The sequence below is a fragment of the Hemicordylus capensis genome, chromosome 3 (assembly GCF_027244095.1).
Source record: "Hemicordylus capensis ecotype Gifberg chromosome 3, rHemCap1.1.pri, whole genome shotgun sequence".
Classification (NCBI taxonomy): Eukaryota; Metazoa; Chordata; class Lepidosauria; order Squamata; family Cordylidae; genus Hemicordylus; species Hemicordylus capensis.
The window spans coordinates 134019094-134044749 of NC_069659.1; the positions used below are offsets into that span (position 1 = coordinate 134019094).

The 25656-nt window shown below is 46.0% G+C and overlaps 2 protein-coding genes and 1 long non-coding RNA gene across 11 annotated transcripts in view; 1 reads left to right on the plus strand and 2 right to left on the minus strand.

Moving 5' to 3' along the window:
- The window catches only part of RFX8 (regulatory factor X8), a 55205-nt gene extending 47688 nt beyond the window's left edge, over positions 1-7517 (minus strand). Inside the window, exons 1-3 of one of the 6 annotated variants that reach the window (XM_053308686.1) lie at positions 3498-3535; positions 3040-3392; positions 1655-1718 (exon numbers count right to left, since the gene is read on the minus strand). In XM_053308686.1, the coding sequence (XP_053164661.1) occupies positions 1655-1668 (14 nt within the window). In that variant the 5' untranslated portion in view covers positions 1669-1718; positions 3040-3392; positions 3498-3535. Of the gene's footprint in view, positions 1-1654; positions 3011-3039; positions 3393-3497; positions 3536-7423 lie in introns of those variants that run through there. The other 5 variants (XM_053308687.1, XM_053308692.1, XM_053308689.1 and 2 more) reach the window with 5 other exon arrangements.
- The window catches only part of LOC128350417 (acetylserotonin O-methyltransferase-like), a 48209-nt gene continuing 25982 nt past the window's right edge, over positions 3430-25656 (plus strand). The window contains exon 1 of one of the 4 annotated variants that reach the window (XM_053308706.1): positions 3430-3580. In XM_053308706.1, coding sequence (XP_053164681.1) covers positions 3458-3580 — 123 coding nt within the window. In that variant the 5' untranslated portion in view covers positions 3430-3457. Of the gene's footprint in view, positions 3624-25656 lie in introns of all 4 variants that reach the window. The other 3 variants (XM_053308707.1, XM_053308709.1, XM_053308708.1) reach the window with 3 other exon arrangements.
- Positions 11174-17040, minus strand: LOC128350418 (uncharacterized). The gene is made up of 4 exons (XR_008319315.1): positions 16528-17040; positions 15733-16347; positions 12645-12717; positions 11174-11495 (listed from the first exon to the last, which is right to left on the minus strand). It is a non-coding gene; the product is annotated as an uncharacterized LOC128350418 (long non-coding RNA).

Consider the following 25656-nt stretch of genomic DNA (forward strand, 5'->3'; position numbering starts at 1 on the left):
CAAAAGGCTGCTTTTGTGAAGAGTAAAAGCATAATGAAGTCACCAGAGCAGCTCTGTCTGCCTGATTATTTAAAAAATGAATGCTACTAATAAATAAGAAAGAACTGAGCCTAAGTGGTTAGTGCACTGGATTAAACTGGGGAAATCTAGGTTCAAATCCCTACTCAGTCATGAAACTCAGTGGGTGACTCTGGGACTGTCACACTCAGCATAACCTTCCACATGGGCAGTTGGGAAGATAAATGTAACCATGTACACCACCCTGGGCTTCTTGGAGGAAGCACAGGCTATATAGGTAAAAGTAAATAAATCTATATAAGCCACAGGTAAAGCAGAGACCAGCTACAAACATAGAGAACAAATGCATTCTGAAGTTAGAAAGGCAGCTCTGCCTGCCTGTTTCAAAAATTTACACACAAATCACAGGCCTTTTCAGTGATGCTTGCTGCAGCTATGAACAATCTGCAACTTAAAGGACACCATGCCTGCAAAGATGCATGGGGACACCCTCTCCCTACTCCATGCCTGCTGAACAGCTGGGTGCCACTCTCTGCCCACCTTGGGTGCCCACCACTTATCCTGGGTGTCCATCCTAGCAAACAACAATTTTTTATTTTTTTTTAGAGTACACTTCCTTGATCTTTGCCCAGTGAACCATATCTGGGGCTGGAGGCCGTGTTGGGTTGGATATGGGCGAATAAACTGAGACTGAATCTGGACAAGACAGAGGTAATGTTGCTCAGTAGGAGAGCCAATCGGGATGATATTCTACCACTTCTGGCTGGGGTTTCACTCCCCTTGAAAAAGCAAGTACGCAGCTTGGGGGTATTGCTGGACCCAGCTCTGCTTTTGGAAGCTCAGGCGGAGGCAGTGGCCAGGGGTGCCTTTGCACGGCTTTGGCTAGTGCGTCAGCTGCGCCCCTTTCTCGAGAAGGCAGATCTGGCCAGTTATCCATGCCTTAGTCACATCATGGCTGGATTACTGTAACACACTCTACATGGGGCTGCCCTTGAAGAATATTTAGAAACTGCAGCAAGTGCAAAATGCAGCAGCTAGGATTTTATCCGGAGCTGCCCGATGGGAGCACATCACACCCATTTTGAAAGAGCTACAATGGCTATCAGTTTGTTTCCGGGTCCAAATCAAGGGGCTGGTTTTGACCTTTAAAGCCCTTAACGGTTTGGGCCCTGGATACCTAAGGGATGGCCTGCTCCAAGGGTTGCTGCCCACTTGATGAGGTAATCTGAGGGGGCTGTGCTCCAGGTGCACACAATGAGGGAGGCTCAGCTGTTGTGCACTTGGGGCAGGGCCTTCTCTGTTGCTGCCCTTAGACTCTGGAATGTTCTCCTGGTGGCTATTCGCTCCTGAGTTTCCATTACAGTTTTTAGAAACTGTGTTAAATCTTGGCTTTTTACTCAGGTGTTTATATGATTGTCTCTACTGCTGTTTCTTTGTATATTGTATTTTGTATGGTTATTTTATGCTTGTATTTTAAATCTTTAGTCAGATTCATGTTTTTATATTTTTGCTTAATATTTTAATAGTGTGTTTTTATAGTCTTGTGTTAATTTTTCTGTGAACCACCCTGGAATTGTTTTAATGAAAGGTGTTATATAAATTTAATAAATAAATAAATAAATGCATACATACATACCTGCCAGTTGACATATGAATGTTACAGTTACTGGCCACAATCCAGAGAAAAACCTGCTAGTTCTCTACATAGAAAATGGATTTTTAAAATTAATTCATTTCCATCAGAAAGCATTCCTTCTTTACATACGCTACACCCACGTGGAAAGACACTTCTGCAATTATTTGAAAAGGCAATTTGGACTCAGAAATCCATGCATATGCCCTAGAGCAGTGTTTCTCAAACTTTTTGGAGTCAAGGACCGCTAAATTCTTCATGCAGCGTTTCAAGGACCGCTACATTCTTCATGCGCAGTTTCCCGACCAGGAGTTAGTAAAGGGGTTTCAAGTCTGTCTGTCTGTCTATCTATCAGACTTCTATACTGCCCAAAACTTGCATCTCTGGGCAGTTTAGAATGAAAATAATATAAGCATTAAAATAATAAAATTTGGAATCTTTTGCAAACATTGAATATTAGGGGTTCTTAACCTTGGGTCCCTCAGTTAAACTCCCATAACCCCCAACAACAATGGCATTTGGCTATTATGGCTGGGGATTATGGGAGTAGAAGTCCACCAACGTCTGGGTACCCAAGGTTGAGAACCCCTGAATCTAAAAGCCTGGGTGAACAAATTTGTCTCCAGTATGTCTGGAGTGGAGGTGCTTGTGATTACTCAGTGGAGAGGGGATGTTGGGCCATTAGAAAAATTCAAAAGCTACATGGGGCCAATGAAAACAACATACAAGCAAGCCCCACTGATGCAAGAGGGAAACAGTGTTCCCTCTCAAGGCGCCTCGACCACAACAGGCAGCTGGGTTTCAATCAACCAACCTTTGGCTGCAAACAATGAGCATGCAAGAACCAGCAGCCCTTCAAGTGGCGCCCACTGCCATACTTTTTCCTCCATGGCCCCGCATCGCATACAGTTTGAAGCTGTAAAAGATAGGGAATAAGATAGCTGTAGGAAGATCTCAGCAGCACGTGGAGGCAAGGCACAAGAAGGGTCCCATGCCTCCGTGATACTCTTCCTCTTCCGTGCCATGTGCAAAATTGAGGAAGTGAGTGCCTTGATTTCAGTTGGGGGTGGGTTGACTCCCAGTCAGGGACCGGCACTCAACCCTTCGGGGACCGGCAGCGGTCCAGGGACCGGTGGTTGAGAAACACTGCCCTAGAGGAACTATCTGGCTTCTTATGCCAGTCTGTAATCTAATTAGCCCAGTCTTATAGTTTGTTGTTCCTTCCAATATTTTATGGCTTGTCATTTTGGGAATGGGCCATAATGCTTTGCATATAGATCAAATCAGAGAGCAAGGAAGAGAAAGCAGAGGTTGCATTCCTCACCTCCAAACAAACAGCAAAAGAAAAGAAACCAGCAAAAGATCAGACTTTCCAACAGCCAGCCTACCTGCTCTCTAACCAAAATGGTGATTGGAGTCTTCTGAGTAGTGTTTTATAGCTGCTTCCCTCAAATGCTCAAGGAAATATATTAAGATTTTACTAAAGGTTTAATCAGCAACAACTCCATTTTCTCTTTCCCTTTCCCTCTTGACTGTTTCCCCACAATCTCTCTACAGTTCCCCAACCCCCCGCCTGGGACAAATACCAAACAAACAAACTGCAAAAGATTACTCAATAGGTTACAGGTAGCTAAAAGAAAAGACTTTCTACCCTCTGGGCACTCCAATTGGCTGCCTGATGAATCAATCCACATGATGCCTTCTGATTGGTGCTCAGGGTGTTTTAAGCTCTGCGCACCTCCTGAAATTAAAGGCAAGCCTTGAAATTGATTCTTGTCTTATTAATAGTCAAATCTGTATGTTCTTATGGGTGTTTACAAAATTCTGGTACCATTGCCCACCCTACCTATACACTGGGGCCAGGCTCCAGGCACGGAAGAGTTACAGGCAGTGAGGCAGACAAAGAAATGGCTACAGAAGACAGAGGAGGTAAAATGGCTGACAAATATTTTTAAGTAGACTCTGCCATCAGGTGAGAGCCACCACTGTATCACAGTTATCTCTGCCTTTTTACAGCAGACAGAGTTGAGGATATTGCATGATGTGGTTAGTAATAATAAAGCACTAACAAAAAAAGTAGAGTAATCAACCCAAGAAAGATCCTTGAAGGAGTAGCAGAAATTTATTTTAACCCCAGCACCGAAAGAATAGAACAGTGTAGAAGATTGTAAAGCAGAGATAAGAAAGCCACCAAACAAATGAACAAAAATGCTTGAGCCCAAACCAGCAGCCTGAAAGATGAAAAGGAATGCAGAGACCTGCAAATTTGACAAGGACTCCTGAGGACAATTACTCAGTTGGTTTTTTTTTAAAAGGTTATCAGTTTTTAATCATCATGGCCAATTGATTTAATCCTAAAACAGAATTTCTACACTGCACACAAAACAATTAATTGATTATTTCCAAGAGTACTGCAATTAATGAGGCAGGCAGGCATAGGTATCCTGTCATGTTTATAGCAGTAAATTATTCCAAATTACATTCTCTGCTCTATCATCAAGGATCAATTTGACTTAAATCTGATTTGGAGTGAATCACAATCTGTCAGTGATGCTTCTATAATGTTGTGTCAAATCTCCTGGAATGGATCCTGTTCTGAGAGGTCATATTTGACAACCAGAGTGCTAAATTCTTTTTGTTGTACAAAGGGTGGTTTTAATTTGAGTGAATGTGTAAAGGAGAATTCCCCTCTGACCCTTGAGCTATTCAAATAGTTGCATCAGTAAGCAGAAGACCTGCTAACTGAAGCTTGTTTGTGAATTAGTTGATTGATCTAGACTCCAGTATCTTAAATTGTGTAGATAAATGCCAAAGACAACCATGGGGCTCTGTGGTCACCAGGAGTCAACACTGACTCAATGGCACACTTTACCAGAGGCGTATCTAGGGAAAATAGCGCCTAGGGCAAGCACTGAAATTGCGCCCTTGTCCAAACAGGAATGATGGGACTTGTAGTCAACAATATCTGGAAATCCCTGTTAAAAGGAACACTGTACCATCTAGGCATGGTTGTTGATCAAAACCTGAAAACATAGAGCCATCTCTGTAAAAGACTTTGCTTTTAAAATTTTATTGGTTTTTACAATAACTTAACAATCTCCAATTAAACAAATGTTGACTTACCGCTAGTGATGTGCCCGGACCGGTCCGGAGGCTATTCTATAAGCCTCCGGACCGGTCTGGACACGGGGTGGTTCGGTTCGGGAAGATGGGGGGTTCCATTAAGGGCGGGGGGAGGGTTTACTCACCCCTCCCGCGCTTTCCACTTTTGTCACCGTATGTACTTTAGTAATTGGGCGGCAGGATATCGCCCTGCCGCCCCTTTCTCCCCGCTTGGCTGCTCCTCGGGTTAGAAATCGGGGGGGGGGCAGGATATCGCCCTGCCGCCCCTTTCTCCCCGCTTGGCTGCTCCGCTTAGAAATCGGGCAGCAGGATATCTTCCTGCCGTCCGTTTCCCCACTTGGCTGAAAAAGGCTTTGAGAAGCCTTTTTCAGCCAAGTGGGGAAATGGACGGCAGGAAGATATCCTGCCGCCTGGCCCGATTTCTAAGCGGAGCAGCCAAGCGGGGAGAAAGGGGCGGCAGAGCGATATCCTGCCTCCCCCCCGATTTCTAACCCAAGGAGCAGCCAAGCGGGGAGAACGGGGTGGCAGGGCGATATCCTGCCGCCCAATTACTAAAGTACATACGGTGACAAAAGTGGAAAGCGCGGGAGGGGTGAGTAAACCCTCCCCCCGCCCTTAATGGAACCCCCCACCCCGGTGCCAGACTGCAGCTCTGCGGTTTTGTGCACACCCCTACTTCCCGCTCGCCAATCTCTGCGAATCACTAATTATACAATTCAACCATTGCTATAGTAATTCAAAACATATATCCTATACCTTACAAATTCGATTTTACTCTACTCAACCTGCTATTATTACTAAATTTCAAACCCTGCTGAAAAATCAATATTAAAGAAATAGTTCTTTAAGTATAGTAAGAATGGTTTCCAATCTTCTTTAAAACATTCCAGGCTTTCATCCCTTATCAGTACTGTAAGTTTTGCCATCTCAGCATATTCCAATCTTCTTTTGAGGGCATTTCATTGTTCTTCCATTTCTGCGCATATACTATTCTAGCCGCTGTGGTTGCATACATAAAGATTGTTAAATTTCTTCTGGAAAACTCTCCTTGCGTTATTCCCAGCAGGAAGGATTCTGGTTTCTTAGGAAATGTCATTTAAAATTTTTTCTTCAACTCCTTATATATCATATCCCAGAAAGCCTTTGCCTTCCCGCAAGACCACCACATATGAAAAAAAGTTCCTTCACAGTGTCCACATTTCCAGCATTTGTTTGGAACATTTTTACAGTATACATTAATGCTAAATTTTTGGGTGTCAAATACCACCTGTACATCATCTTATAATAATTTTCTTTTAAGGTATAACATGCGGTAAACTTTATCTCTGAAAAAGACTTAGAACAACAGTCAGGAGTTATGTGAGGATTCCAAGTGTCATTTTCTCTGTCTCATATCATGCTTTTTAAAAAACATGACTTTGTCCTAGACTAGAGGATCACCTGCCCAAATAGCCACTAGCAAAATAGGGGAAGAAGAAGGTGGTGGTGGTGGTGGTGTGTGTGTGTTTCTATGAACCAATGAATGATTCCTGCCAGCCTTTGTCTTATGATGACTGTTGGCTCATGATGGGGTATATGTGCATTCACCACACTAGTGCTTACTTTGACACCAGGAGGGAGGAGGATACATTAGTTTGCCACACTAGATAGAGGAATTTTCAACAGGAGCAGGCAGCCAAGTTCTGCCAGGGCCAAAACAAGCCCCTGCCCGACTAAGAAATCATTGTAATTTGCCCCTTCCCATCACAAGCAGTGTGCTGTTCTTTTATTATTGACTCTAACTTTCAAATATCCCAGTCATGGATGGAAAATTCAAGGTCAGTTTACAAGAGACACACCTTCTATATGGAAGTTTGTTCTGTGCAGGTGTTGTGCAGAAACCCATGTGTAGTGACTGCCAGGGGCATAGCAAGGTTGGAATGGGCCAAGATGAGATTTTAAAATGGGCCCCCAGCCCCTCAAAGTCCAGGGCCTCCACACACCCCAGGCCCCCAAGGATTTAAGTGTGATATTTCAAAATAAGTATGCTGCCTGGAAATGCATTTCACTGAATACACACACGGACACTTCACAATATATAGTGATATACATCGAGTACTATATATTTGTACTACTTTTAATGCCTAGAACACACTAGAAACACTAATTATTAAAATGGCCTCCTCGCTGCAGATTAGCAAAGGAGACTTTCAACCATGCAGGGTGAGCCTATGTTTGTTTTCTCAGAATTCTTGAACAAATTCAGTAAAGTTTGATTCCAGGAGGTTTTTCACATGAGGCTTTTAAAGCCCTTTAACACACATCTCCTCTGGAATGGAGGTTCTGCATTCACATGTTGGCCAGATGTACCCTGAAGTCCTGTGAGTTATTGGAGAGCAGTTCACACACAAGAAAAATAAAAATAAAAGCACAACACATGCTTCGCAGTTTTTTGTAATTTTCTGCCATGAAACAAGTAACAGCCTTTTTAGATAGTAAAAAGCCAGAAATTTAAAGCCAGAATTTTTTCAATCTGTTTTAAATTAAATATTCAGAGACTTCTCAGTCTCCCCCCCACACACCCCCGCCATATCAAAGCCCCATGGCAAGCAGATCCCTATATACCTGGGGTGGGGGGAGGATAACCACAAAAAGGAATTCACAGTCTACATTGCAAAAGCTGTGTTGGATGGTCTGGGCAGAGAGTCTGCTGCAGAGAACTCTTCCTGCCTCCTTCCTGGCTTGCAGGGGAATGCCAAGTTCAGGCTTCAGGGAGGCCTCTCTGGAAGCCCCGCCCACCTGCCAATCAGCTGAGAGGCGGGGAGAGAAGAAGAGCTCTCTGCAGTTTGCAGGCCGCTTGGATCCTAGGCCAGAGCCGGAGGGCAAGGCAAGCAGGATGGCAAGTGGCTGAGGGGCCCTGGGGCAGGGCCAGTGGGCAATGGGGTGGAGATGGCAGGAACTGGTGTGGCGCCCTCTCCTCAGTGGCGCCTAGGGCACGTGCCCTGGCTGCCCCCCCCCCCAAGTTCCACCCTTGCATGCAGGTGGTGTGCCTTTCTCTTGACAAGATGCATCCTTTCTTGCCTCGTTGCAGGCACTGTCATGGTTAGGTGTGCAGTGGCTTGTGATATCCATGTTGAGATCTGATTTGGCAATTTTGCTGAGCCAAGGCAAAGGGATGTGTATTAGTTGCTAGGCAACAGCAAGGGACTTTCAGCTGCTGTTTTGTTGGCTCCCTGACCCCTGGGCCAAATATCCCATTTACTTTTGGAGTTGGCCCTGGGCTGGCATATATTGATAGAGATATGAACTATTCTCTATCAGAAGAAGAGAGAGAGAGAAAGAGAAATTATTTGCTAAATGTGCTTTCAAAATTCAGCCATCTGGTCTTGGCAAAATAAGGAAATTCTATCAAAGTAGTTCCATTTTTATTAAGGGGCATCCAAAACAGTCATATCTCCTGGAGCTGTTTATTTCTCTTAAGTTAAAACAATTAGTAGACTAAATGTTGGTCACCCTGGCCAGGAAATTGAATCCTTTTAAGAAAATCAATGTATGACCATCCACTTAGCATAATGTTAATAAAATGTAATAATGGTGTCAGGATTACAGAAACTCTCTCTTCACTTTTAAAAGGAAACTGACATTGAAGATTGGATGATATTCCTGAATCATTGCCAGAGTATCAAGCTTGTTGCCTAGAGCTGTCTGAATCAGGCGCACCATTTGTCTGAAACAGCACCTCTTTGCATTACTGCATTCATGGGCACAGCACTCCCATGGTGATGTGTCGTTCTAGGTGCAAACACTCAGCCCAGTGTATCCCATTAAGAAGGCATCTTCTGTTGATTCTAATGATTCTTCTCAGTGCATGCACAATGAGCCTCAAGAGCAAACATATTCTTGTCCTTACACTTGACCATCTTTAAGGGCTGTTAGAGATGGTCAAGGACAGGCATTCGACCACTGAGTTGTGTAGCTAATGCAGTGGTCCCTGCATTGCTGTCTTATTTCATTGTCATATCAAATCTAACATCTGCAGTGACAAGTGCTCTCTTTCAGGCTTTCCTTCTTCTCTCTTCTCTGGCAGAAAAACAGCCTGGAGGCTAAAGGTCTAATCTCATTGCTGATCCTGCATTTGGGAGGAGGCCTGCTATGTAGGGGGCCTCTTCATTCTCTTTCCCTGAAGTATCAGCAGGGATGGATTGCCCTGGGTGGAGGTCTGATACAGAGCTCTCATGATATACAGGTGAAACTCAAAAAATTAGAATATCGTGCAAAAGTTCATTAATTTCAGTCATGAAAAATAGAATATTGTGAAAAGGTTCAACAGTCTAGGCTCCAGGTGTCCCACTCCAATCAGCTAATCAATCCATAACACCTGCAAAGGGTTCCTGAGCCTTTAAATGGTCTCTCAGTCTGGTTCATTAGGAATCACAATCATGGGAAAGACTGCTGACTTGACAGTTGTGCAGAAAACCATCATTGACACCCTCCATAAGGAGGGAAAGCCTCAAAAGGTAATTGCAAAAGAAGTTGGATGTTCCCAAAGTGCTGTATCAAAGCACATTAATAGAAAGTTCTGTGGAAGGGAAAAGTGTGGAAGAAAAAGGTGCACAAGCAGCAGGGATGACCGCAGCCTGGAGAGGATTGTCAGGAAAAGGCCATTCAAAAGTGTTGGGGACTTTCACAAGGAGTGGACTGAGGCTGGAGTTAGTGCATCAAGAGCCACCACACACAGATGGATCCTGGACATGGGCTTCAAATGTCGTATTCCTCTTGTCAAGCCGCTCCTGAACAACAAACAACGTCAGAAGCGTCTTACCTGGGCTCAAGAAAAAAAGAACTGGTCTGTGGCTCAGTGGTCCAAAGTCCTCTTTTCTGATGAGAGCAACTTTTGCATCTCATTTGGAAACCAAGGACCCAGAGTCTGGAGGAAGAATGGAGAGGCACACAATGCAAGATGCTTGAAGTCCAGTGTGAAGTTTCCACAGTCTGTGTTGATTTGGGGAGCCATGTCATCTGCTGGTGTTGGTCCACTGTGCTTCATTAAGTCCAGGGTCAACGCAGCCGTCTATCAGGAGATTTTGGAGCACTTCATGCTTCCTTCCGCAGACGAGCTGTATGGGGATGCTGACTTCATTTTCCAGCAGGACTTGGCACCTGCCCACACTGCCAGAAGTACCAAAACCTGGTTCAATGACCATGGGATTACTGTGCTTGATTGGCCAGCAAACTCGCCTGACCTGAACCCCATAGAGAATCTATGGGGCATTGCCAAGAGAAGGATGAGAGACATGAGACCAAACAATGCAGAAGAGCTGAAGGCCGCTATTGAAGCATCCTGGTCTTCCATAACACCTCAGCAATGCCACAGGCTGATAGCATCCATGCCACGCCGCATTGAGGCAGTAGTTGCTGCAAAAGGGGCCCAAACCAAGTACTGAATACATATGCATGCTTATACTCCGATATTGTTCTATTTACAATCCTTGTTTTATTGGTTTCATGTAATATTCTAATTTTCTGGGATTGTGAATTTGGGGTTCTCATGAGCTGTACGCCATGATCATCACAATTATAACAAATTAAGGCTTGACTTATCTCGCTTTGCATGTAATGCGTCTATCTCATATATCAGTTTCACCTTTTAATTTGCATTACTGAAATTAATGAACTTTTGCACGATATTCTAATTTTTCGAGTTTCACCTGTAAAGGTGGTCTCCTTGGGTTCTTCTGCCAGAGTACAAGCAAGGCTGGAAGGTCCTGGGAGGTGGCCTGATATGGAGGCTGCCTTTTTTCGGTTCTTTCCTGTCATGCTCTACAGAGAGCCACCCCCACGGCTTTTCTTCCTGCAAAGGAAATGGAGGTGCCACCTCCTAGCTGTTCCCCCAGGGCCAAATCAGTCACTCAGTTTGACTCCGCCTGGATCTAAGCCTCCAGCTGCTGCTTTGGCTCTTGGTGGAAAATAAGAGGGCTGGAGAATAACATTTGGCCTCGAACTTGGGCCTTCCAGCTGTTGTTTGATTACAGCTCCCATAGTCCCCAGTAGTCGCAGTAGCCAATAGTCAGGGTTGATGGGAACTGTAGCCAAACAGCAGCTGGAGGACTGGAGTTGTGCAGCCCTGCCCTAAATCAAGCTTCCTTTTCCGCATCACCATTCCATCCTCTTCCACACGGGGCAGATCCCTCTTCAGGGCCAAAATCCAGCCTCCTAGCCATACATGTTGGGGCAGACAAGCTCTGTATGAGCCTCCTGGCAAGGAACTGTCTATCTTGAGCTACATCTTGAACCTCTCAAACATCTCTTGGCCCTGAGTGGACTGGCCAAGAGAGTCTTTTCTGTAGCTGAGTTTGACCCAAAGACCTTTTTACCCAACTCTACCCAAAGAATATTCAAAGAAAGACAAATGTATTTTCTTTAAAATAAAACATTTTATTTTTTAAAACAATAAATATGCTAGTTTTATTGCTGTTCTATCTCTACATCCTATTAAAACAAATATTTAATATTTTAAAAATATATACACAGCATTTTATTGCTACTTATGTAAATAGTAGCACAGTTGTCTCTTTTAATTTGCCTTCCCCTTCTTCCTCAGCAACGTCCAGCTCCCTTGGAGGAACCACGATCCCCATAGTGGCTTCCACCCTGGCCAGTCTGCTCCTTAGCCGCCTCAATTGTCCCCTCAGTGCCTTGAAGCTTTGTAAGCATTCCTGACAGCTGCAGAGGTCTCTTTGGCCTTGAAGGAGAGAAAACAAACAGGGTGAAGGGGCCTGTCCTCCATCGTGTCAGTCCCTGCACGGACTTCTAGTCTCCTTCCATGCCCAGCACAGACTCCTCCTCTCTGTCTTGAAAACCCTCCATGGCTATGTACCCCCCGGTGAACTTGTACCTCGTCAGGTTGATTTTTGCTCTTCCAGCTTCTCTGTCTTCAGGAGCCACCTGAAGGTCTCCTGCTCTCTAAAACAACTCTTTCTCTTCCCTCTCGCTGACCCTTGGGTCTGGAACAGCCACTCAGATGTGGCCCCCATCTCTCTCCTATCCCTCCAATGATACCTGAAAACCCACCTCCACTGCGCAGCCTTTGGCGTAATGCCTCAGTAGAGGCAGCTCCATCGGCTTGAATTGAATGCCCTTTATGCTTTCCTCTCCTATTCCTCCTCTTCCTCACTTCTCTCTCCAAAGCCAAACTTTAGACTGTATGCTCCTGGTGGCAGGGAACTTTTGCCCATGTATATTGATGACACTATAAGGAGGATTTGCAATATGCACAATTGTATATCATCCTCCTTGGTTTCCTGTTTCATCTTAGCTTAAACTCAAAAGGGCTGATATTTGTTTTCCTTTTAGCATTCATATTCTGCTCTTCCTCAAGCAGCTCAGGGAGGTTTATACATGGTTATTTTTTCCTCACAATAACCCTAAGAGGTAAGTTAGGCTGTGGGACAAGTGCAGAGGCGTAACTAGGGAAAACGGCGCCCGGGGCAAGCACTGAAATTGCGCCCCCCCCACCATGCCCCCCACCGCCGCCCCCCCAGCATACATCTGACTGACACACATGTTTCAGAAAACTTTTATTTTAAAAATTTAAAAAAATACAAAAATTACCAAAAATTTCAAAATGCGATAAATAACCAGAAATGCGATAAATAACCAAAAATGCGATAAATAACCAAAAATCCAACAAATAACCAAAAATCCAATAAATAACCAAAATCCAATAAATAAGCAAAAATCATAACTTGGCCCTCCTTGCTTTCATAGATGCAAATTGGTCTATGAAGAAGTGTTGAAGTATTGAAGTGTTCAGATTAATTCATTTACAATAAATTACACTGCTCAACATCAAATTGCATTTGACTTAAAGCAAACATTTATAGTCACTTACATTAGAAGGCTTGCTACTAAGCGCTGGTTGCTTGCTTGTGCCTGCAGTTCTTCCAGTCAGCTCAGCAGAGGTGCTATTATTGTTTTTTGAGAGAAAATAGTATTTTTTTTTTGTATTTCAATTTATTTATTTTTACATTCTATATCCCACTCTCCCTCCAAGTAGCCCAGAGTGGTGCACTACATACTTAGGTTTTTCCTCACAACAACCCTGTGAAGTTGGCTTGTATCTCAAACATCAGAATTATGATGCAATGATGATTATGATGTCCCTCCCTCACGCCCTGGTTCTGTTCCTGGCTTTCCCTTGTGAGTGACTGCATTTTAACAAAACGAAAACCAAGGACTAATTCGAGGGACTAGGGTTCCTGGTTTATTCTTAGTAATGGTGTACTGTGTTTTCTCTCAAGTTTTGTTGCCTATGACTATGCACTATGAACTTTGAGGGAATCCAAAGAAGATTTTCCATCTCTTTCCCACTTCTTGTGGGAATGCAAACATTTCAAATGGTATATCCATATTACAAGGCCATTTGTTTCTATTTTACGCCACTTTAAGTGTTATGAGAATCCTAGGAGTTGTAGTCTGGGGAGGGTGCTAAGCATTCTCTCTTTGAGATCCCTAGCCTCCTGACACAACTACTCAGATCATTTTCACAGATGGTCCTTCCCCCACCCCCTGCTTTCATTTCCCAGTTGGTGAAGAAATACTTTGGCTTGATTATAGATTCCATAGTACATATATATTCTTCCTTCAGTCCCCCATCCTTTTTTACCTTGCATAAACAACATTCACAAATCACACTTGTCCCAGTCTACATGAAGTGCTCAGATTACAACCTTCTTCCCCTTCCTCTAAACATTTTTACAGGTGACAGAAACAAGCATTTCTGGTGCTATTTTTGTGCACATATGGACGTTCTTTATGCAAAACAGCTTTGAGTATCATAGATGGAAGGCGCAGTCAGTTATTTCTTCCATTTCTGACAAAGTTCATCTTTCCAGTAAGAAGAAAGGGTTTGGGTGATCAGAGAATTTGACATGAAGACAGTGAAATCCTGGAGGGGCTAAGGGTTAGTAAAAGAAGCAGTATCAGCTTTAGGGACTTCGGTTGGCGTTTTCACTGTCCCAGAACAGGCAGAAGTGTTGCTGCAGGGTAAGGGTTCTTCCTCACTCTCTTCAATTAGAATTTCCCCTAGATGAGTGGGGCACTTGCATTTAGAATATCTGGAGGTGCAAATATAGTTGTGATTTGAGTAACCTCGCCTTTTAAAAAAATGCAGTGGGTCCCAGTAATTGTGCTTACGGTAACAACTGCGACGTGGAAAGAGGTGACAGAAAGGAAGAAAGGAAGAAAGAAAGAAAGGAAGAAGAAAGGAAGAGAAGAGGGAAGGAAAGAGAGAGAGATAAGGAGTGAGGGAGACTGAAAGAGAAAGAGAAAGGAAGGAAGGAAGGAAGGAAAGAAGGGAAGAGGGAAGGAAGGAAAGAGATAGATAGATAGATAGATAGATAGATAGATAGATAGATAGATAGATAGATAGATGATAGGAAGTGAGGGAGAGAGAGGGGGAAGGAAGGAAGGAAGGAAGGAAGGAAGGAAGGAAGGAAGGAAGGAAGAGACCGACTGACCACGGAGAAGCCTGTTTGCAGTAGATCTTTATGGCAGGAGACCTTCTGCAGCAAAGGGAAAACAGCAGCAGCCCCCACTTTATTTGTGAGCCAGCCACCCCCGAACAAATGGCCCTCCGGGCTCCTCATAAAGGCGAAGTTGAAGACAGCCAAATGGGCGCTTTATATGGGCATTGGGCAGCCGCAGAAGCACTTTTATCCCACACAGGGCGGCGGGGTCGGGGGGGTACAAGCTCTGCCGCTTCCGTGGCATTCCGGGCTGCCCTTCCCTTCCCGACACTTCTCCGTGCCGTGGAGGAGCGTGTGTGTGGGGGGGTGCCCTTCTTTTGGCTCCTCCCGCCACCCCCACACGCTGTTGGCCCCTTCCTTCTGGGGCGCCGGGCAGGGCAGCCGGGGAAGAGAGAGGCAGCCGGCCAGGCCAGGCTTTGCTACTGCTGCTGCTGCCTGCCTGTCCCTGCCGGGGGGAATGATTCACACACCCCTCCCCCCGCCCTTCAAGGGGATAATTGCCTCCTGGAATGAAATGACCACTTTGGCAGAAGGGGGGAGGCGGCGCGGAGGGCGAACCTGCCTTTGCCATGCTGGGAGGGAGGACTGGAGTGGAGGCAGACAAGAGAGGAGCATCGGGGCGGGGGGGGGGCTAGATTAAGGCAACTAAGACACCCACGACACGAGACAGAGAAGAGAACATTCAACACACACACCTCGAGTGCACGCTTTAATTATAATGCCGCCGCCGAATCCTTTCTCTTGTTGTCCGTCCATGTGTGCTGCTGCTTGCGCCTGCAGCCCCAGCAACGCTTGGCTCTCCTCTCCGCGCCACGTGCAGAAGACGAGCCGAGCGGAGGACGGACGCACGCATGCGCAGCGCGACGTGCGTGACTAGACCCTCCCTCTGGCCTGATAAGTTCCGTCGTGGCAACAAGCACTGTGAACTAGGTGCCCGCCGCGGCGCCTGCCCGCCGCCAAGCTGAAGCCAGGCCAGCAGCAAAGCAATGGGGGGGGGGGGGCCGCTGGCGCAGAAGGGACCACTCATGGGGGAGGGGGCGCCAATGCGCTCCCTTGAGTGCTGTAATTTTTATTTTTAAATTTTTTTTTTTAAAAAAAAATTGGGATCGGTGGGGCTCATGGCGGCACCCCCCACGTGATCCGCAAAGATGGCGCCCGGGGCACGTGCCCCCCTGCCCCCCCATCGTTACGCCTCTGGACAAGTGACTGGCCCAAAGTCACCCAGAGAGTTTCATGACTGGATGAGAATTCAAACCTGGGTCTCCCTGGTCCTAGGGAGGTGCAGCTGAAATACATACACATCTTTTCCCCACTTGCTCCCACCTCAGCTTCCCTCTACGTCTTCTATTGTATCCCTGCCTCTGTTTTTAGACTATAAGTTTTTTAGATTGTAAAATCACAATGAGGATGGAAAAGGTTGAGGTTATGGAGTGCTGCCTCTGTGAGACTTACGGTCACGCAGCTGATGGACCTGCATCTCTACCAAACTCTGCAGAGTTTCTTTCACATTGCTGAGGTCCGGCTCCAGAGGAGGTGGGGAAGGAGGAGGAGGTGGAGGGTGGGATGGAGGCAACCTCAAGGGAGGCAGAGGACAATGATGAATCAGACCCAGAGGGCTGGAGAAGTGCAGCAGGGCCTGCAGGAACATCTGCAAGAGAGAAGAAGAAGCAGGAGGTCAGCTGCAAAGGGTGACATCCTACCACACCCACCATCACTTGCCCTCACTGCTCACTCTGAGAAGCTGCTTGGATTACAGGCACTGGAGCTTGGACACATGAAAGACAGAAAACGAAGGAACACTTCAGCAAGCACTGACAACCCACTCACAGGCCTCCCCCCTGAAACCTTAGATGCAGACTCAAATCAAGCATTTCAACATGAAATAAACAAAAGAGCCGTTCTTAGCCCAGCAGCAATTTCAGGGGCATGCTGTGAACATACCTTCCCTTTCCCACCGCTGCAGCTAAACTTCACTGCGGATGAGCCTTGTCCGCATGTGTCCAATTTGCAGGTTGATGGCCCGGAGAGAACGAGGGAACTGTTGGGAAATGCGGCGAACCCTCAGTTCTGCAACAAAGAGAACAAAAAGGAACAAATGTTGTATGTGCTGACCAGGCTGAGTACTGGTGACTTGCAAAAAGGGCAGTGTTAGGGCTTAGTCCATCATCTGGGCTGGGTATCAAAACTGCAGCTGATCTTTGTGCTGGGTGTATATGCAAAAGGTTTCTGAGGTGTTGCAATACTTACACTGCTGGACATAGTCATGCTGTAACCCTTTGAGGAGTTCTACTTCTTGCTGAAGATAATTATCAGCAATGGAAGGCTCTAGTAAGGGCTCTGGCACAGAAGCTGCTTCCTTTGGAGTGTCTGTGAGGATGGAAGGACCTGGCACTGAGGTAGCCTCAATGAGCACTTTCCCCAGTAGGTCATTGGTGATGCAAGGTGTTGGAAGGGGTTCTGGCATTGAGGTTTCCTCAATGAGCTCTTCCCCCAGGATGTCATTGGTGATGTGAGGTGCTGGAAGGGGTTCTGTCATGGAGGGTTCCTCAGTGAGCTCTTCCTCCAGGATGTCATTGGTGATGTGAGGTGCTGGAAGGGGTTCTGGCACGGAGGGTTCCTCAGTGAGCTCTTCCCCAAGATGTCATTGGTCATGCGAGGTGCTGGAAGTGGTTCTGGCATGGAGGGTTCCTCAGTGAGCGCTTCCCCCAGGATGTCATTGGTGATGTGAGGTGCTGGAAGGGGTTCTGGCACGGAGGGTTCCTCAGTGAGCTCTTCCCCCAGGATGTTGTTGGTGATACGAGGTGCTGAAAGGGGTTCTGGCACGGAGGGTTCCTCAATGAGCGCTTCCCCCAGGATGTCATTGGTGATGTGAGGTGCTGGAAGTGGTTCTGGCACGGAGGGTTCCTCAGTGAGCGCTTCCCCCAGGATGTCATTGGTGATGTGAGGTGCTGGAAGGGGTTCTGGCACGGAGGGTTCCTCAGTGAGCTCTTCCCCCAGGATGTTGTTGGTGATACGAGGTGCTGAAAGGGGTTCTGGCACGGAGGGTTCCTCAGTGAGCTCTTCCCCCAGGATGTCATTGGTGATGTGAGGTGCTGGAAGGGGTTCTGGCACGGAGGGTTCCTCAGTGAGCTCTTCCCCCAGGATGTTGTTGGTGATACGAGGTGCTGAAAGGGGTTCTGGCATGGAGGGTTCCTCAGTGAGCTCTTCCCCCAGGATGTCGTTGGTCATGCGAGGTGCTGGAAGTGGTTCTGGCATGGAGGGTTCCTCAATGAGCGCTTCCCCCAGGATGTCATTGGTGATGTGAGGTGCTGGAAGGGGTTCCCCAGAAAATGGTGCAACATGGGTTGGGTTTCTGGGATGACCTGAAAGAGAAGAAATAAAGCAGGTATCAGGAAATGATCGTGGCTTATAGGCCTGATAGAAATGGCCTCCTTTTTCTGCCTAGGTGAGCCAGCTGGGAAGTAGCCTGGGATTGTGGGTGAGGTGGGCCACCCAAGAAAACAAGCAAGGAATGAAGAGGAGTACATTGCATAGCACTGACTGGCAAGTCAGCCCTCACCAAGTACACTTCAGAAGGGAGTGCAATGGCCAGGCTCTGCCTGCTGTACATACAAGTGCAGCTGCCTTCTACCAAGTCATACTCTTGGCTCTCTTTGCCCTACTCTGGCTGGCAGCCACTCTTGGGCAGAGGCCTTTTCCTAGCTAGCTAAGACCCTTTAACAGAAGATGATGAAGTCTCAACAGGAGACCTTGTGCATGCAAAACAATTGTTCCACTACTGGGCTATGGGCTCTCCCTTCTGTGTGAGGAAAGAAGCTTCTCCTTTGAGCAGAATGGGAGCTGATGGTTGACATGGACTATCTCTGGTTCACGAACCAACCCCCAGTTACAGCCTCTTGGCCTAGTGGGGTGGGGGGTCTTGAAAATCTGCCTGGATGCCATAAGCAGGAAGCATAGCTGTGATCTCAGGAATGCGGGCCTGGCTCCTAGAGGTAGAAAACTGTGGTCGGAGAAAGAAAGAGTCTCTTTGGTCCGAGCTCAGAGCACATTGGCCAGGAAATGTTGCCCTTGTTTTCAGGTGATCCTCCAATTCCATCTTGACCCATGTAATTGTCAAAAAATGAGATACTTTGGAAATAATTAGCTTCCTCTTCTTGAAGGCAGGGGGGAAAAAGACCCAGAGGATGTTTTGGGGCTGGGTGTGGGCAAAGGGTTCTCGCAGGACTTTTTCAAAAGTGCACAACCTCTAAAGGAGAATGACCAAACCTACCTGCCTGCTGCCACAGCCCTTTCCCCATCTCCTCCTCGAATGGAGGATAGCTAGATGTGACTCACAGAGCCCCACCCCCCCGTCTCCTCTAACACTTTCGGCTGCATCAACAGCAAAGGATAGAGGTGGCTGAACCTGCCCTCCTGCTATCCATCCATCGGATGGATGTCTGCCCATCTCTCTCCATTGTCTAAGAGAAACAGTTCTCCAAGGAGGCTTTCCCTGGGGGGCTGGGGAGCCCTGAGGAGAAGCAGGCACTCTCATCATCCATTTACCTGTCAGTGCCCCCTCTTCATCTTCATCCCTGCAGAGATAAGGAGAAATATTCTTAGTAGCAAATCACAGGAAAGAGAGGGTCTCCTCCCCCAGTAATACTAGGGGTATTACTAGTATTACTAGGGGTATTACTAGTATGTGCCCTCCCTCTAATTTTAATTCACATGCAGCCAAGTATGTCCTCTCCCCTAATCCTTCTAACTGGCCCTGCTAATTTTGGATGATTCCATAGTTGGGAGCAGTGAATGTAATTGCCGTTGAATGTCACTCACTGCATTTTGCTCAGAGTATTTTTCATTGAGGATTGACTGGTTGTGGCGGGGCAGGGGGTGGGCCTGCTCTCGTAGTTCACAGTCATGAGGCCAGCTTTCCCACCCGTCTCCAGTGTAGTTTCCCCACTTTTTAAAAAGTCCCCCCCAAAGGGACACATACATGCTGTTTTGTGTTTTAAATAGGAAGGAAAGCAGCCTGCCAAAGGTATCAAGGGGACAGTTGATGAAATTGGCATTTGATTCAGCAGCCAATTACTGGCATTCTGAACATGGAAAGGAGATGAACTCACCTTGATGAGGCAATATATGCCACACCTGGGTTTGGTCTATGTCCGAACACCTCCCCCTCATCACTCCCCCCCCCCCATCCCTTCAGCTGGCCACACCAGAGCCAAAAGCATTAAGAGGAGTCAAGGGTAGAGAAGAGAGCAACTCACTTTGGTTCTGCCTCTGGGTGAGACCTATGGGAACATGAAAGAAGAAAAAGTTAGGCATGTTCTTGGAAATAACATGGGGGTGCTGGGGGGCAGCTTTGAAGTCAGCTTCAACTGGTGGGCAGGATTTCCCCACAACCCCCCAAGTGGGCCCACAGGAGCCAGCCAGTAGCTCCTGAGTGATACAGCTTCACCGGTCTAGGACCTCCAAGCTTAAGAAACACAGTGGAAATCAGCCAAGCAGGTGACCTTCGAGGGCCGCCTGCATTTCAAGGAGAAGCTGTGTGGTGTGAATAGTGGTGGTGAACCACTGAAGTTCCCACAGGGAGCACAAACACGTGTGAACACAGCAGCCTGGGCTTCAGTTCTCTGCCCAGACAGGCTAAAACAACGGAAGGGCATCTTTAAAAACCAAGTCCACACCACCATTAGATTTTGCTTCACCCACCATGCCAGAGACTTACCTGCAGGCCACACATGACCAACAGCCACCCATCTTGACAACTAAGCTGCTAAGCTGCTAATAAACTGACAGCCGAAGACAGCCAATTTATCGAAGATGCTTCAGCTAATCTAAAACGCTGCCAAGTGAGCCTGCTGCAGAATCTTCTCAGGTTTCCAAGGGGAACCATGATGGCAGAATTCTGTGGCTGACTGTGAAGTCACAAGTTACTGTTACTGGTCATGCTGGCTCTGGTTTGAATCCAAACACTGTCTTGGGGGTGCAGCTCAAAGTGTCAGAGCACCAGGGGCGAGTCATCCCAGTCCTGCCCTCCCTGCTCCCCACATGTCACTTTCTATTCATTTGACTTTCCCCTTCTGTTAACAAATTCTGAAGGAAGGGGATGCTTGTGGATAGGGGTGGGCTGCAGCTGCTGCTTGTACAGTTGGACACAAAGTTTATAATAAGCCTTGCATGAGTCCTCTGTAACATGTAGGAGGGCAAAGGGAACAGCCACATCCATTGCATGTCTCCAGCTAATTTCCCACCTAATCACTTTGATTAGATTTCCACCTAATCACTTGCTGAAGTCCTTTAGCTAGGAAATTCCTCGAAATCACATTCAGCACTGAGGCCCGTCTCTGTTCAGAATACACAAAAAGAAAGCCAATTAACTTGTGGAACTCACCACCTCTAGATGCGGTGATGACCACTGGCTTAGATGGGCTTGAAAGGGGGTTAGAAACATTTATGGGGGAGGAGAGATCCCTCTGGCTATTAGTCACGATGGCTATAGAGAACCTCCATGTGCACAGGCAGAATCCCATATGCTGGGGACATGCAGTGGGTGCGGCTGTTGCCTTTGCATTCTTACGTGTTACAGAGGAAGCATGCAGGTTTATTATAAACTTTGTGTCCAACTGCACAAGCAGCGGCTGCAGCCCACCCCTACCCACAAGCATCCCCTTCCTTCAGAATTTGCTTACAGAAGGAAAAAGGCGAATGAATCGAAAGTGACCGAGAGGGAGGGAGGGGAAATAAGAAGGACAAAGAAAGAGGGGAAGCACAAAAAATGAAGATGGCCCACAAAGAAGGAGAGGGCGCAACAGAAGGCTGTAAAGTACTTTTTGTATAAGCTTATGACAATGGAAAGCAAACAATTATCCCTGCCCCCTCTGTTTCTTCTTAGGAAACAATCCACATCCTTATTAAACTCAATAGGCCCAACTGTACAAAATCTTAGTTTCTGCTGCATATAGTTTGATGTACTGCACATTAAAATGAACATTGGACAAAAGGACCTCCTCTCTGTCCTCTCAAAAGACCCACCATGGTAGCTCATGGCCCCATAGGGGATGGATGAATCCTGCTAAAGATGCTACTCTTACATTTTTAGGTATTCTAGCGATTGCCTCCTTACAGCTATTATTTCTGCCACTATAGTTAAACCATATGTTGTTGTTGGAAGTGCTTTTGCTTAATGTTTTGTTGACATTCTGTCAGCTGGTATGTATCCCTCACTTCCTGCCCCTCTGGCTGCTGCCGCCACCAACAGCACTGCAATTACTCTCCAGTATATTATTTTATCAGGAAGCAAAAAGGTGTCACATAGAAATATGGAAGCACTCAGTTGCTGTTGAAAGTCACTTTGCTCAGAGTGTTTTTTGCTCAGAATGTTTTTCCTTGAGGATTGACTGGTTGGTAGGGCGGGGGGGGGGGCAGAGGCGCTCTTACCCCCGGACATTGGGGCCCTGGTCCATGGCCTCCAGGGACAGACTCCAAATGGTCAGGGGGGGGCCCTCTTGCAACCACCTGTGCCCGCCTCGCCACACCGTACCTCCAGTGTTTTTTTTGTTTTGTATAATTTAAGCGAGGAGTGGCAGCTGGGGAGTGAGCTTAGCAAGACTTGCCTGCCTGCTCCCCCGGTGTTGTCCAAAGTGACCGCTGGGCTTGTCTATTCAGCCCAGTGGCTCTTGATAACTGCGAGGCGCTCCAGCGCGTGGCATCATGGGCTTGTGGCAATCTATTTTAACTGCACCGGTGCGCTGTAGCGCCTCGCAGTAAACAAGAGCCTCTGGGCCGAATGGACAGGCCGATTGGTCACTCCGGTCACCACCACTGGGGGGTGGGAGGCAAGTCCTGCTGAGCTCACCCCCCGGCCCACCCCTCAGCCACACACATGCCATGGTGGCTTGAATTATGTAAGCACTCCTTTCTGTACTGAGCTGAAAATGCCATCAGATAAATTCTGATTTTCTTTATATCTATAGCCCTATTCAGATGTTAGATTATGTTCAAATGTTACAGATACTACACATGTACACATTTTTCTGTGAATGCTTGTACATGGATTCATTTAAAAGGTGAACCTGAGTACAGGCCCCTCAAACACAGGCTACAGATATGAAGTGTACCATTGTTTGTGCATTGAACGTAACTTGTGAATAGGGCTTATTTGTACACATAATATGCTTTCAAGGACACTGATTCCAAGTATGCTTACATGGCAGTCCAAGGGAAACAGCACTAGCATTTTTTGCTGTTTTTGTAATATCTTTTATTGACCGACCAATCAATCAAAATATATCAGGGGCTATCAATGGCCAGTTATGGAGAAGATGGCATGATTCTGTCATGAATACAATATAGCAACACATGTATTTTGCCATAGGAATGTTTACAAAATATGTAATGCATAAAGGTGGCATAAAGACACTGGTTGATACCAATGCTGACAAGGCACATGTGAATCCATGTCAGCATCCAGACTGCTGCTGCTCCATTGCACTCGTGGGAGCAGGGGCGTATCTAGGGTGCGGCAGGCAGGGCATGGGCCCCGGGCGCCACTTGAAGGGGGGCGCCATTTTTTTAAATTTTAAAAATTGTTTAAAATGGCCACCAAAAACAAAATTGCCACCGTGCATGCTCAAATGGCCCCTGTGAGTCCCTAGGCCGTGCCAGGCCTCGCAGAGGCCACTTCAGCATGTGTGGAGGCCATTTTGTTTTCAGCCATTTTTTAAAAAAGGCCACTGCACATGCTCAAATGGTCCCTGCGAGGCCCTAGAGGCCAGAGCTGAAAAATACAAGTCAAGCTTGTTAATCTTTTAATATTTCAAAAACTATATGGCAGTGGACATAGCCAGACCAAAAAATGCTGGAAAACTACAAATTTCAGTATGCTGGAGCTCATGAAATACCCAAATACTATGTGGAGGTATACTTGGAAAACTAAACAGAAGTGCCTATCTAATTCTCTACTATGCAGTGTAGCATCACTATTACATAAGTTTTAAAAATAAATGGAGAATTTGACTTTTCCCAGATACTCTGAAAATAATTAAAGGATATGCAGAGTAAACTGCATCACTGCTTGGAATATATTCTAGTATTTCAGAAAGACAGTTAAAATGAGAGAAAGAGAGCAAGAAACTCCCAGTGGGCCTTAAAACTAAGGATTTCACACTGATTCAAAGACAAACTCACCATTAATAGCCATATTATTAAGACATCATATTTAACTCACTTATCACAAGAAGCAAAGTAAGAGCAAATGGATACAATCCTAGCTCATAAGCTTCAGCTCAGTATTCACAAGCCCTGATTCTCTGTGCATAGTGCCAATCTGAATATGTGTACAGTGACTTATATTATATTAATTTTTTAAAAAAACAATTCACCTGTAGCCCCTTCGAGGGGCTTCCGAAAGGCCATGAGGGGGTCTGCAAAGGTTCCCCTCCCCCCTCTGGCCTCTAGGGCCTCGCAGGGACCATTTGAGCATGTGCAGTGGCCATTTTAAAAAATATATTTTTTAAAAATGGCTGAAAACAAAATGGCCTCCACGCATGCTCAAGTGGCCTCTGCGAGGCCTGGCATGGCCTAGGGACTCACAGAGGCCATTTGAGCATGCACGGTGGCCATTTTGTTTTTGGTGGCCAGTTTTTAATTTTTTTTTAATTTAAAAAAATGGCGCCCCCTTCAAGTGGTGCCCTGGGCACGTGCCCTGCCTGCCCCACCGTAGATACGCCCCTGCACTTTACCTTTACACTTTACCTATTCATATTGGATTGTCCTTTGTCACATGTCTTTAAAAAAAAATTATTATTATTTCTTCTGTACACAGTCAGAAAGGTGTTATTGACTGGTTTGTTTTATCCAGACATCGAGTTCTTCCCAAGGACCTGGGATGGCTGAATTTTATTCTCAATGTTGTTGCTGTTATTATAGATATCGTTGCAGAATATAGGCTATTCCCAGTAAAGTTGCTTTTTGTAATTGGCCGATGGTGATTTCTGTGGCCCCTATGGTGTTGAGGTGCTCTTCAAGTTGTTTTGGGATTGCACCTAGGGCGCCCATTACCACTGGGATTATTTTGGTCTTTTTCTGCCACAGCCTTTCAATTTCAATTTGTAGATCTTTGTATTTGGTGATTTTTTCCATTTCTTTTTCTTCTATTCTGCTATCCCCTGGTATTGCTATGTCGATTATTTTAACTTGTTTTTCTTTCTTCTCGACTACAGTTATATCTGGTGTATTGTGTGGCAGAGGTTTGTCTGTTTGTAGTCGGAAGTCCCATAATATTTTTCTTCATTTTCTACCACTTTTTCAGTTTTATGGTCCCACTAATTTTTGGCTACAGGTAGCTTGTATTTTTTGCAGATGTTCCAGTGTATCATCCCTGCTACCTTGTCATGCATTTGTTCGTAGTCAGTCTGTGGCCTGTGCAGTCTTTTTACAACAGCTGATTAGGTGGTCCACGGTTTCATCTGCTTCTTTACAAAGGCAGCACTTGCTGTTTGTTGTTGATTTTTCTACTTTTGCTCTTATTGCATTTGTTCTTAGTGCCTGTTCTTGTGTAGCCAATATTAAACCCTCTCTTTCTTTCTTCAAGTTGCCATTCTTAAGCCATTGCCAGGTCTTGGTGATGTCTGATTTTCCACTTATATTGTGCAAATATTGACCATGCAGTGGCTTATTTTTCCATTTTTCTGCTCAGTTCTTGACTTGTTCTTTCTTGTAGGCTTGCTTTGTTTCATTGGTGTTGAATAGTTTCTCGTTATTGACCATTTTAAGTGCATCTTCTTCACTGTCCTTTATACATTCTTCAAGGCCTCTTTTCTCCTCCTCTACCATTTGATGGACTTGCAGCATTCCTCTTCCACCTGAGCTGCGAGGGAGGTATAGCCTATCGACATCACTGCGGGGGTGCAGAGCATGATTGATGGTCATTATTTTCCTGGTCTTACGATCTAGCGTCTCTATTTCTGCCTGGGTCCAGTCGATTATTCCTGCAGTGTATCTGATAACAGGTATAGCCCAGGTGTTTATGGCTTGTATAGTGTTCCCGCCATTGAGTTTGGACTTGAGGATTTTTCTAACACTCCTGATGTATTCACTTCCAATTTTTCTTTTAACTTCAGTGTGTGCGATGTTATCAGCCTGGAGAATGCCCAAGTATTTGTAATGTTCTTTCTCTTCCAGGTTCTTGATCTTGCTTCCATTGGGCAGGTCTATTCCTTCTTTTTTTGTTATTTTCCCTCTGTTCATTATTAATGCAGCACACTTGTCTAGTCCAAACTCCATTGCTATATCGCTACTGAATATATGGAGAGTGTTTAGCAGTGATTCGATTTCTGACTTGGACTTTCCATACAACTTCAGATCGTCCATGTACAGCAGATGGTT